The sequence below is a fragment of the Canis lupus genome, chromosome 12, assembly GCF_011100685.1.
Source record: "Canis lupus familiaris isolate Mischka breed German Shepherd chromosome 12, alternate assembly UU_Cfam_GSD_1.0, whole genome shotgun sequence".
NCBI classification, from domain to species: domain Eukaryota; kingdom Metazoa; phylum Chordata; class Mammalia; order Carnivora; family Canidae; genus Canis; species Canis lupus.
The window spans coordinates 34604167-34617126 of NC_049233.1; the positions used below are offsets into that span (position 1 = coordinate 34604167).

The window sequence follows — 12960 nt, forward strand, 5'->3', positions numbered from 1 at the left end:
AATAGAACACTGTCACATATTTGATATGGATTAAGGCATTAAAACATCAGATACGAAAAGTAAATATGCTGTTTATGGTTTCACTACTAATATCCTGATTCCAAAAGCAAAATTTATTATGAGGACAACATCTTGACAGAGTGAGATATCAGAATAACATAAGGGGAATACAAATTGAGAAAAGGGAATTAAGCTTGATTTTTAACCGACAGCTTAGAAGATCGTTGCAGAAGCTTACAGAGTAAGTAGATTTTGAAGAAGTGAGAATAATAAATGTCATACCTTCCTCCTTCCCTCCTTTCCTCTCTGCTTTTTCTCCTTCCTTTTTTTCTTTTATAGTGTCTGCTGATAAAAAAGGAACACAGTGGGAAATAAATTAGAGGGGTCTATAGGTACTTTGGTTGGACTTTTTCCTTCAGTGAGGAATAAGGGAGTCCTACCTGTAAAGAGAGGAAGAAGCCTATGACAAAAATAATTCTCTCCCTGTGGGAATGTCAAACAAGTAGTGTAAACATGGATTGCTGCCAAAACCAGGAAGGAGTTTTAAATATATATGAGAGGAGTATACAGATATGAACAGGCCACCAAGGGATAGCTTCTAGGAGGATGTGAGTGATGCTTGTGTGGATGGCCTTATGAGCTGTGGAGCAAACACTTGTCAAAGAGCTGCCCCAGGCCCCTTAGGTACATCTCTCTAGGAGAAGAACACTGTCCCCTGGCATTTGCCATCCTTACAAACTACTCTGAAGGCTGTTTTTCTTCCAACTGGAAGAGAGACTGGAAGAAAACTTCTCCCCTAAAATGTCCCATGGAGAAAGTGAGAACCTAGAGACCTCAGTGTCATACCTCAATTGAGAAGCCTTATCTTACCAACCTTCTTGCCATGGACTAGTGGAGAAGGACATGTTGCTGCCTGCTCACCTGTCGTGTCCTGGGAAACCCCATAGCCTAAGCTGCACAAGCATTTGTTCAGTTGGGAATGGACACTGAGTTCATAAATCACCAAAATAGTATTTTGAGTCTTTTAGGAGAACCCAGTAGCTTGAAGCAGTTTGAGAAAAGAGAGTTTGGGAATAAATACTGTACAGGAGTTGAAAACTAAATGAAACTATTAGTGAGCAGAAATAACAGGTCTATGGAAGTTTCATGGCCTGATTTCATCAGCATAGCTTTATGTTTTTCCATAGTCAGCTTCTGGTCATGTACCATCAACCAGTCATAATCACAATGTGACGTTTCCTGATAATAAACTGTCCTGCATTCAGAAACATTTCATTTGCAAGTGTCATGCTTTATATGGGCTCAGGTAAGACCTGAAGTATGCGAATTTTCATGATATATTCAGGTGGGAAGGAAAAACACAGCCCTCTACAAAAATTAGTTTCCTCATCAATAAGATTGGAATTTACTTCATAAAGTTATCATATATTTAAACATATGCATTTCTTCTTTAAATTAATTAGGCATAAATGGTGAGCTCTATTGTAGATTTCAATGTTGTCTCATATATATTGTTTTTCTCCAATTCTTTATAGCACTCATTTGTTATTTAATGATATTTGATGAGATAGAACTGATTTTTTCCTTTTTTAAAATATGAAATACTTCATACATGCAAAAGCATATTGTATAACATAAATGTAAAATATAAAGACAAAGAATAAAACATACAATATGCACCCACTGCTCAGCTTAAGAAAGAAAACATTTTCAGTTTTGAGGTCCAGAGCTTGAAAAATTTCATATCTGTATGCAAAAAAAGTCTTCTTCCACTGAGCACAATAAATATGTATGAATAAGTACTGTACTCAATAAGCTTAACAATTTTATTCTACTGGAAAAGACGTATACATATAAATATGCAAAGTTGTTAATAATATCTAAATATACTCTATCATTTATTTTTTGTCTGGCCTGTCAATTACAGAGAGAGACAGATTTATAAAAGTATACTATGAAGGTGGATTTCTTTACTTTAGTAGTTTTATCATTTTTTGGCTTTATACGTTATTATATGCAATTAGGTTTAGAATTGTCTTGTACAAAATGAAATTAATACTTTTTAAAATACCTTTTTATCTTTAGTAATGCCTTTTGCCATAAATATGATCCCAGTTTTGTTGTTGTTGTTTTCCTTATTCTTTTATGGGGATGTATTATTTTTCATTCTTTTCTTTTAAATATCCTTTACAGTTTAGTTATATCTCTTCTAAACTTCATTTAGCTAAATCTTTAAAAATCTAACATGTTGGCTTTTGTCTTTTAATGATGCTGCAGTCCATTACGTTACATGTACTGTGTGGCTCCTGAGGTATTGGATTATTTCTACCATTGTGTGCCATAATTTATAACTGTCCGGCTTTGTGTGTGTTTGTTTCAACTCCTGTCCTCTATGGGTTGACTGTTTTCTTGTTCCGTGTTTTTCCCTCTACCAGTTTGGCAATCACACACTCCATTTCAATTATTTTTGGTGGGTACCTAACTACAACATTATTTTGCTCACTTGTATGAAAGTTAAAAGTTATGTTCTTGGTCCCAGAACCTCAGCATTGTCACAAAGGCAGTGGTCTCTTCAGGGCCACTCTCCTATTTTATTTTTCTCCTTTGTGGATCTTCATACTTCTTCCCCAACTTAATAATTAAAAGTTCTTCTTTTAGATATCCTATCTGGTATTTTCAGTGTTTGATGGCAGTAAGTTTTTTCAGGATATATGATTCTCTGTATGAACTTGTTTTTTCTCAAAATGGACTAAGAAAAAATATTTGTATATGACTTTTCCAGTTAGCAAGTATGTATTGACTACTACCCAGAGGGTCTATGTCTTAACTTTCTTGGTAAACTCTGCATTTTTAATACTTTTGACTGTTTGGTAGAGGAAAGATGTCATATATAGAAATACTAATAGTATACAATTAAATATATACTGTAAGTGACCAAATAAAATGCTATGTGATCATCACAGAGCAAGTTTTCATCTCAGTGGTCAGTGCCCTGCATGTATGTATTATATAAAAGGCTCTTTTTGATTGGGCCCTATAGGATGGATAAAAGTCTTCTATGTTTGAATTTTTTTAAAAAAGATTTTATTTATTTATTCATGAGAGATGCAGTGAAGAGAGGCAGAGACATAGACAGAGGGAGAAGCAGGCTCCCCACAGGGAGCCAGATGCGGTACTTGATCCTAGGACTCTGGGATCATGACCTGAGCCAAAGTCTCAACCACTGAGCCACCCAGGTGCCTGCCCCCTCTATGTTTGAATTTAAAAAAAAAAATGGATTTTTAAATAATTATCCCTCAGTATAGAGCATATGCTAAATCTAGAGCTGACAAACTGGTCCACAGGCCCAATCTGGCCTACTGTCTGTTTTGGTAATAAAGTTTTATTGGAACATAGAGCCACATTTATTATGCTTATTATTTACATATTATCTATGATACTTTCATGCTACAATAGAGTTGAGTAGTTGCAAAAGAGACTATACAGCCCAAAGTCTAACATATTAAGTGGCAGAAATATTAAGTCTGCCAACACCCATACTAAATCATATACTATATTACAAAGTAAGTTTATAGGGAAACTTTTTCCTTAGCCTGGCTTTCTCATTTATATTTACTTAAATAAATTTGATTTGCTGGTTTTCACAATATTTATTCATGCACTCTCTCTGTGCTTAGAGTTTATATCTGTTTCTTTGATTGGAGGTATTTCCTTGTTCCCACTCCTTAATAATTATTTTCTTTAATAGAAGTCTTAAGATTTCCAATGCTATTTTGTAAGTTTACTTTTGAAATAATAGATGTCCATGGTTGTTTTCTACCAACTTGAGCCTAGATTAATGGTGCTTAAGGAATAAAAAATTTAATGTATGAAATAACTTCACTCTTCAAGTCAATCAGATATGCTTGATCACTATTTCTTTCTAGGAACTGAAATTGGCTAGCCTTTAAGTCGAGAAGGGCTTCAGATTCTAAACTACTTTATTTCCTAGAGCAAGTATGATTGCTTTAATTATGGGAATTAAATAGAAAAAGTGTCAGTTGGCAAAGCAGGAGAGAGAATTCAAAATGTTTAAAGTAATCGTTAAAATTCTGTTCAAGAGGTGTTGACATTAAAAGGAAAATAGAATGAAATCTCAGTACTTCAAACACTACAGTCCTAACAGTTAACTTTCGTGATTCAGTTTCCAGGGAGTACCAGTTCCCACAGTTATCTTAGGTGTAGAGAATCAAGCTAACTGCCTATATTAACTATAGCATGTGTGCGTACTCTGTGTCCAAGGAAATAGTCACATCCAGCATGCTCACTTGGGTGCTCAGATGAATTTCCCAGGGGTTTCTCCTTTGTCATAATAGCCAATACTGTTGGTTAGGCCTGGGACAACTCTTTCAGTTCTCATTTACAAAACTAAGGCATTCTTTTACTGGGGGATTCACTGAATGTCATAGTATTCTGTATAGAACAGCAAACAGTTTTTATTTGTAGCAATCTAAGATTGGGGGATTTGGGCTGATGGGGAGAGGAAGAGACTTGAATCATATTAAGTGTGATCATTCTTACGGGAAATGGTTTATCTCAACAATTTTGGTTGCATGCGTTAAATAGAGTGGTAGTAGCTCTCATACATATAACCTGAAAGAGATCAAGGAAAGTTGGAGTATGTAAAAATCTGAATATTAGCAAGGTATAGTTTAGGACTCTTTTTTTTTAAGACTTTATTTATTTATTCATGAGAGACACAGATAGAGAGAGAGGCAGAGACACAGGCAGAGGGAGAAGCAGGCTCCATGCAGGGAGCCCAACGTGGGACTCGATCTCGGGTCTCCAGGATCATGCCTTGGGCCAAAAGCAGGCACAAAACAGCTGAGCCACCCAGGGATCCCCTAGATTAGAACTTTTCATGTGATGTGGAAAGACTAGTGAGCTCAATTATAATGTATAAGGTAACATTTTGTATACTGTATGAAATCAGACACTGAATATATAAATAATCTCCAAGGAGAGGAGTAAAGGAAGATATTCTGTGGAAGACAGAAGCATAGCATTGTAATTTAAAACAGTATTTTTCCAAGTATACATCATGCTCAAATAGTGGGCCATGGAATCAAGTTGCTACGACAAAGTTTTGTTTTTTTTTTTTATTAGTAATCACTATTAAACTTAAAATAGAATGAGATAGAATATGCCAGAGTACATCACATATAGTTAGACTAAGGATTTTGTATAACTTTTGCTTCAGTTGTATACATACATGAGTATAATTGTAAATTGTTGAGTTCCCCAGTCCAAATACTTTGAAAGCCACATGTTTCAAAGAAGCGGAGGCATAGAGTGGATACATGGATCCCACTGTTGTGATCAAAACAGTGATTATATAGAGTCTATTTATATATGGTTCATTGCTGGTAAGCACAGTTGGAACCAATGGAACACACGCAAATACATTTTTTACTGTTGGAGGTAAGATTAGTGGCAAAAATGCCTTGTATGTTTTGATTTAGTTCAAATAGCTATACCACTGTTCTGTTAGGAAAAATTGCTTTTGTTTTTTGTCTTCCATCATTTACTTAGTTTGCTACCATTTTCTGTTTTGCCCAGGAGATTGCATCAACAATTTGAAAGCTATAAAGAACAAGTGAGAAAAATAGGGGAAGAAGCACGACGTTACCAGGGAGAGCACAAAGATGATGCTCCGACTTGCGGAATCTGTCATAAGACAAAGTTTGCTGATGGGTGTGGCCATCTCTGCTCCTACTGCCGCACCAAGTTCTGTGCTCGCTGTGGAGGCCGCGTGTCTCTGCGATCCAACAACGTGAGTGTTCCCTGAGTGTGCAAGGCACTCTGAGTGCAGAGGGAAAAGCAGTGCACCTCCCAAGCAGAAAACACATGCATGTTAGAAAGCACACCTGGGAATAAATGTAGACGTTCATGTTCCCCGTCCCCATTTTCTGTTTTTCATGAGGTTCCTAGTTGTGGAGCAGTGATGAAAACAATTCATAAAAAGGTATTTTCCATATGTATCTCAATAAACAATTCCCATTCAAAACCCACAGGTTATCTGTGGGAGTAAATTTTCTGAGGAAGGTAGTAAATATATATTTAGTATCATGAATTATAAAACTCTTGCAAGTAATTATGCCCAGTTCTTCTTGTAAAATGAAAGAAAAAAGTTTCATTTCTGCAACTGCTTCAGATTGAATGAAAGTAAAATATAAGGTAAACTGCATGGCATTAAAATTAAACCAAGATAATATGTATGAAGCAATGATGAGCTTCTGTGAGAGTAATTTCCTATTTATTGTCATAGTAAAGTAATGTAGTGCTAAGTTTCTCTAATGGAAATTATTTGGATATTTAAAGAGTATGTCAAAACATACTCTTTTAAATTGGGGGGATTTTTGCACTATTTTCTTCTCTATTTACTTCTCTATTTAGTTTAATCCAATGAAGTTTCCTTGTTTGGCTTAATTAAATAAGAGCTGGTCTTCTGGTAAGCCAGTGCTTTAAATATACACAATCATATTTAGTCCTCTTAAGTATGATTATTGATGAAGTTCTAAATAAATTCTAATAATTTAGAATACATTTTAATGTACTTTATTATAATCCATATCATAGTACAGTAAAATTATTTATAGGGATGTCTGGGTGAGTTTTCTTTGATATAGATCTGCAATGTAGTACAGAACAGTTAAGATTATCATGTACCTGAAGAATTCCCAGTATTTCCCTAAGTTATTTCCTATATTATTTAATTACATACGCAATTTAACATAGTACAAAGTTATATTTAAAAATAATGTGGAAGCTGTAAGTGCTTTTGATATTTTCCTAATTGAGAAAATCATAGTCAAAATCAAAATCAACCTCCCTATCACCATTGTATTCATTGGTAGTGTATTTGAATTGCAAGTAGGGTATTCTAAAAATCTCTTCCAGTGGAATTAAGATATTCAGTAAAATAGATCTATCGTGTATGTTAAGGTGAGCCCACTGTTATCTTCGTGGCCTTGGGAAGATAATTAACTTCTCTGAACAACAGCTTCTTTATCTATGAAACTGATAATAATAATTACTGTATATGATTATTATGATAATTAAAATCTAGGTCTTTATGATATTTATTTAATTTTTCTTTAGGTGCTATTCTGATTAACAAATAAGTTTTCCTCCTAAAAGTTCTTTAGTTAATTTTCATATGTTATGTTAAAGCTTTTTAAAACAACTTTGGGTTAAAATACCACTGGCACATAAAAAGGTGTACAAGACCTGTTTGTTAATTATCCCTTCTTTAGTGTTCTTAAGTGCACTGGTTTGAAATGAATTCTCACAGATGAGACCTGGGCATGATAGTCAAAGTATTTAACAAACCATTTGGTATAGGGGTACTGTCCAATTCGAAAGGTATGGGCAATAAGTAGTAGTGTGCAAATCAGCAGAGTGTAACTACTGACAGAGAACTTACGTTGTTGAATGTTTTTAACTTTCTACTTATAGGTTTGAGGAAAGTTGACAATACAGTTAACTATTGATATATTACAATTACTTGGGTTAAACTCATATTTAAAAGAAATTGAGCTAAGAGGTACTCTGCTTTGGAGTAGACATCCAAGCCTAATGTGGTCAATCTGTCTTCACTAAACTCATCCCATTTGCAAAAAATATTCAGACGAACAAAATAAAAGAAAGCACTGCTTTAATATTTAATCAAAAATATATTCATAATAATATTAATAGTAATTAAGATTTCTTTCTGAATAATGTTTTAAATATACGTGTAATAATCCAAGTTCTAAAAATTTTGGAAATTATAGTACTCAATTTTTGTATCTTCTTATATATACAGGATCTGTATGTATTCATTTTCAATGAAAGCTTGAACAATGAATACTTTGGGGCAGAGTAAACATTTACTTTTTAAAATAACTGTGTTTTAACAGTTTAAAATAATACATGATTGTTCTCTTTAAATCTATTTATTATATATGCCTTATTTTTATTTTTCTCTTCTTCTTTTTCCTCTCTTTTTGCTCTGCTTCCTTGGATGCTTTCCCAAAGGAGGACAAAGTGGTTAGAATCCATGCTTTCTTTTTTATCATTTGTTATTATAATGTTGTGAACTTCATTAAGTGAATGTTTCACCTAGTCTTGCTAGTCACTATAATTTCACAAAGAAAGTATGTGCTAGGAAAAGCTCATCCCCTGTTCTCATGGAAAACAAATAAATAAAATGAACATCTAGGGGCATTACAGAGCTTTATATTAATAGGTAAAGTATGGGTAGTTTGAGTTCATGGGAACAGTGATGTTTTAAGTCATTTATAACTTAAGTCATTGTGAACCAATTTGTCCTCTTAGCTTTCTGAGTTTTGATGATGATTCCATCTGCAATATGGAATAAACTCATTGGAAAAACAAACTCCAATAGGTTGTACCTTTCTCAGCACTCAGTAGATGCATAGGCAGGTGATTTGAAATTTTATTGCAGAAGAAATTGAATATACTGGTTTAGTGCCAAGAATAGGTCAAATTAAAATCAAAAGCTCAAAATAAAATGATTTTTCTATGGAACACAAGTGGCAGAGTTGTCCTACTGAATCACATTTTGCCCCCTTTTTCCTCTCTCATGCATAGAAATCACTCCCTAGGGTAGTAAAAGGTCACTTTTCACTCTTACCAGCTATAGAAACCACAGAGGCTAGACTTATGAAGATAGGATCCAATTGGAATGTTCAGTCAACCTGTCTTTTGTACGTAAACTATATAGTTTCATTTGGTGTAAATTACAATTTCCCCAAAGCTCAGTAACTTCCCAATATGAGACTGAGGCAATGAGTATTTTGGGTTCAATATATCAACTCAGCTGCCTTTCAACTGTTTTAAAATTTAAATGATGTATACTATAGTGCATACATAGCAAGCACGACATTAAGCTGAACATTAATATTTTAATGTTGATACTAATATATGTTCATCAGTTTTTTTCTCTGAGAAAAGAATCAGGTTGAGAATTATATAGGATAGTTAGTTTTCACTAAATGTGTTTGTCTGCACCATTGGTGACATGTGAGATCATCTTAGGGGTATTATTTTAACATATTAATATACTGTATTAGAAAAAATATCAAACTAGAATATCACACCTTTGGTTTAATGAATATTACTTTGAGTTAATCTGCATTTGAAATGTAGATAATTTTAAATTACTTTAAAGAATAAACATTTAAGTAAATAATAATGCTGGTGCTTTATAGGCCTGGTGGTATAAGGCTTCAGTTACTCTTCTAGGGCTGGGCAGACTCATTGTCGCTTGGGCAACACTTCCCGTAATGGTAGGTTTTTTTGTACTTATTATGATTACTGACTGTGTAATGAGAATTCAGGTACATTTTGTGGTTCTCAGGCTAAAAATGGAGTGGAAAGACCTATAAAATACAATCGCTTTCAGTTATTTTCTTTAATTAGAATGCTTATATCTACCACTTATTTTTAAGTACCAAAGTACTTAATTATGACAAATCATAATTTCATTGAAACCCTTTTCAGTCTGTTGAAGTTGTTCAAGTAATTGCCATTTGAATCCAAGGAAACTGAAACCAGATTTTGTTTTAGTTGAGTTAAAGAGAATAACCAAATAGTAAACAAAGTGCTTGATTGTTGGTTCTTTTCCTATTTCTCTGAGCTCTTTTATTTTTGGTAAAGAAATGATAATTTATAGTGTATGTGTTGGTGTGAGTGGAAAAGGAAGAGGAATAAGGGTAAATAAAATGTTTCTAAAAACAATCTACATCTTGGTCAATAAAATAATAAGGAATTTTGCTTAGTCTGTTAAATTGGTGAATAAATATGACTAAAATACTAATGTGTATGATATGAAGACCTAAAGATAGCTAACATATAAACATGCCTTTTATTAAGTCCAGCAAAAAGTATTAATGATCATATTTTTTGCAGACTGGCAGTTTTTTATTTTAAAACTTCACTCAGCCTGAATCACCTCTCTTAATAACTTGAAGGATTATGTACTTGCTTATAAGGAAAATGGCTGTCATAATCACTTTGCAATTGACACATGTGATAGCTTATAATAGGAGAGCGTTTTATATAAATGCATACTCTCATAGGTAGATTATGGTTACTTATTTCCCTGAAAGCTCTCTTCCATGCCTAAATATATAGGAATAGTGTAGAATTCCTCACAGTTTGTTTAAATTGCTTTTGACTTTGTTTTTACTCTCTATTTGGTGCTGGAGTATGAAATTTAGGTAACTCCTTTGATAACATGAACACTTTGTTGTTGGTAAATCAGCTTCCTTGAATCCTCCAAGTTAAATTTCTTTGGGATTTCCCATAAATTTTCATCAGTATTTCTTTTTTGGTTGGGTGAGAGGGATTGTTTTACAAATATAGAAACTAAAAATGAACTTGCTACACTTCTAGTTAATCTTTATTTTCACAAAAAGTGTCAGGTTTTATAAGTTAAGAGTGTAAAAAAAATAAGTTAAGAGTATTTTATAGAAAATATCAGCAATACCATGAAAAACAGAATCCTACCATTTTCTCATTCTTCTCAAATGTGAAAACTGCACATGCCTACCTTTAAAATATCATGTGTAAAAAAAAACAGATAGACAATAGATAAAAAAACAAGCAAGTTAATAAAATCAACCATTTTAAAAAATGACTTTCATGATTGTACTAAATATTTATTTTTATTATAAAAAATCTTCTGAGAGTTGTCCACATTTAGTCCATGTCATGACAAAGAATATGATCATAGTTTTCAAACTTCATTCTTTTGAAAAAGTGAATGTTAGAGTTTGCCTGGGCTCACTTTCCTGTTCTTGATCTTTTGGTTGTTGTTGTTGTTGTTGTTTTTGTTTTTGTTTCATTTTGTTTAATCTGATGACTGCTTTTTTCTGCAAGAATTGTTCTCTTATTCTTCCCAGAAAAATAATACAGGCCTAAAGTTTTAAAATACAGACATATAGACAAACATTTCAATAAGGAGATGTTAGGGTGCCTCAGAGGAGAATTTTGAATAAGCAATTTAGTTGATTATATTTCTTTTTTTTATTTTTAAGATTTTATTTATTTATTCATGAGAGACACACAGAGAGAGGCAGAGACACGGGTAGAGGGAGAAGTGGGCTCCATGCAAGGTGCCCGACATGGGACTCAATCGTGGGTCTCCAGGATCATGCCCTGGGCTGAAGGCAGGTACTAAACTGCTGAGCCACCCAGGCTGCCCAGTTGATTAGATTTCTCAAGGTATTTCTTATGTTGTTGTGCTTATCCTTTAGGGGAGTAACACATCAAGTTGTAAAAACTACTGTTAGGTAATTCAGAAAGTTGTAAATTTTTTATTCCAAATTTGTTTTAGGAATTCACTGTACTATTTTTCAAGGGCACGAAATCTTTTTTCTTTTCCTTTTTTTTTTTTTTTTTTTTGGTAAGTGGATGTAGAGCCCAACATGGGGCTTTAACTCAAGACCCTGAGATCAAGACCCAAGTTGAGATCAAGAGTTGGACACTTAACCTACTGAGCCACCCATGGGTGCCCCATGAGGCATGGAATCTTAATCTCTTGCTCTTAGCATTACCATTTAGGAATGTTTGCTAATATTCAATAATCATTAGGAATTTTGTAATCCAGTTTTGCTCCACCCCAAAATCATTATTTAATGCACTTATAAAACTTGTTTCAGGAAATTGCAATTTCACAAATCAATGTTAAATACAGATGCTAGTACAACAAAAGGAGTTCCACTCGAGTATAGTAAAAATAGTCCCTTGTAGTATAAGGAAAAGAGCTGCAGAGAAACAGCTTTCAGGAAGCTAAAGACTAAACCATGGGTGAATGCTCTGGTTTTTGTGAACATAAGTTGATAAATGTCTTGTTTATATACCTAAGAGTTGAGTTATTGAGTCATTTAATAGCTCTATGATTAACATTTTGAAGAATTGACAAATTTCCCTAACAGCCATACAGCAATGTTTAAGGGTTCCAATTTTTCCACACTCATCAATACTTGTTATTCTCTGTTTTGTTTTGTTTTGTTTTGTTGAGCCATCATGTTGCACGTGAAGTGACATGGTATCTCATTGTGCTTTTTATGAAACTATTTTTAAGTGAAAATAATCAAACTGGCTTGATATCTCTAAGGAGTCATTTTGATTTTGTGGATTTAGATTCTTACATAAAAATGCTTCCACGTTAGCAATTTCTTGAGAAAGCTTTTTTTTCTTAAAAGGCTAGCATATTCATAGTATCAGAAATTCAGTTTCTTTCTTCTCTAGAGATTATGTCCCTTATGTTAGAATTATATATGTACTTATTAATCTGTATGAATCAGAACAGGAGCTCTGTCAAATCTAAGATACCTTAGAATCTAATATCTGCTGTCTAGACTAACTATCCCGAGGGTGCACAACACAAGTAAGAGATTTTTTTTTATTGCCATTTGACTGGTTTTTAAATATGCAGAAAGAACTAGCAGCTTCAGCAGATTTACCACTCAGCCACAGGCCCAAAATTAACACACAAACTGAAGCCCAGAATGTAAAGGACTATTTTTTTACTGTGTACAAGATATTTTCTTGAGTGATGTGAGCTTTTAGTAGCATGTAAACAGTTATACAAAAAGACTAAGTAACAACCAGATTTTTTGTCATCAGCTACTCAAATTTCATTATATCCTTGATGTCTGCCATCCAACAGATTTCATTAGCAGAGAGATTCTCTATTATTGTTGCTACTAGTGGGGAGTATATTATTATTCACAACTAAAGCCAATTTTTGTGTGATATTACTAAAGCCACTCTAGCTCTCTTATGGTTGCTGTTTACATGGTATATCTTTTGACATCCTTTTGACTTTACTTTTATCTTTGAATCTAACATGTGTCTCATATTAATAGCATATGCTTAGATCTTGTTTGTTTGTTTGTTTGTTTGTTT

General features: G+C 33.5%; 1 protein-coding gene across 41 annotated transcripts in view; it reads left to right on the forward strand.

Moving 5' to 3' along the window:
* RIMS1 (regulating synaptic membrane exocytosis 1) overlaps positions 1-12960 on the forward strand; it is a 477431-nt gene that overhangs the window by 195228 nt on the left and 269243 nt on the right. For 39 of the 41 annotated variants that reach the window (XM_038554462.1, XM_038554466.1, XM_038554493.1 and 36 more), the window contains 2 exons: positions 5599-5812; positions 8059-8070. In XM_038554462.1, the coding sequence (XP_038410390.1) occupies positions 5599-5812; positions 8059-8070 (226 nt within the window). The remainder of the gene's footprint in view (positions 1-5598; positions 5813-8058; positions 8071-12960) is intronic. The other 2 variants (XM_038554463.1, XM_038554465.1) reach the window with 2 other exon arrangements.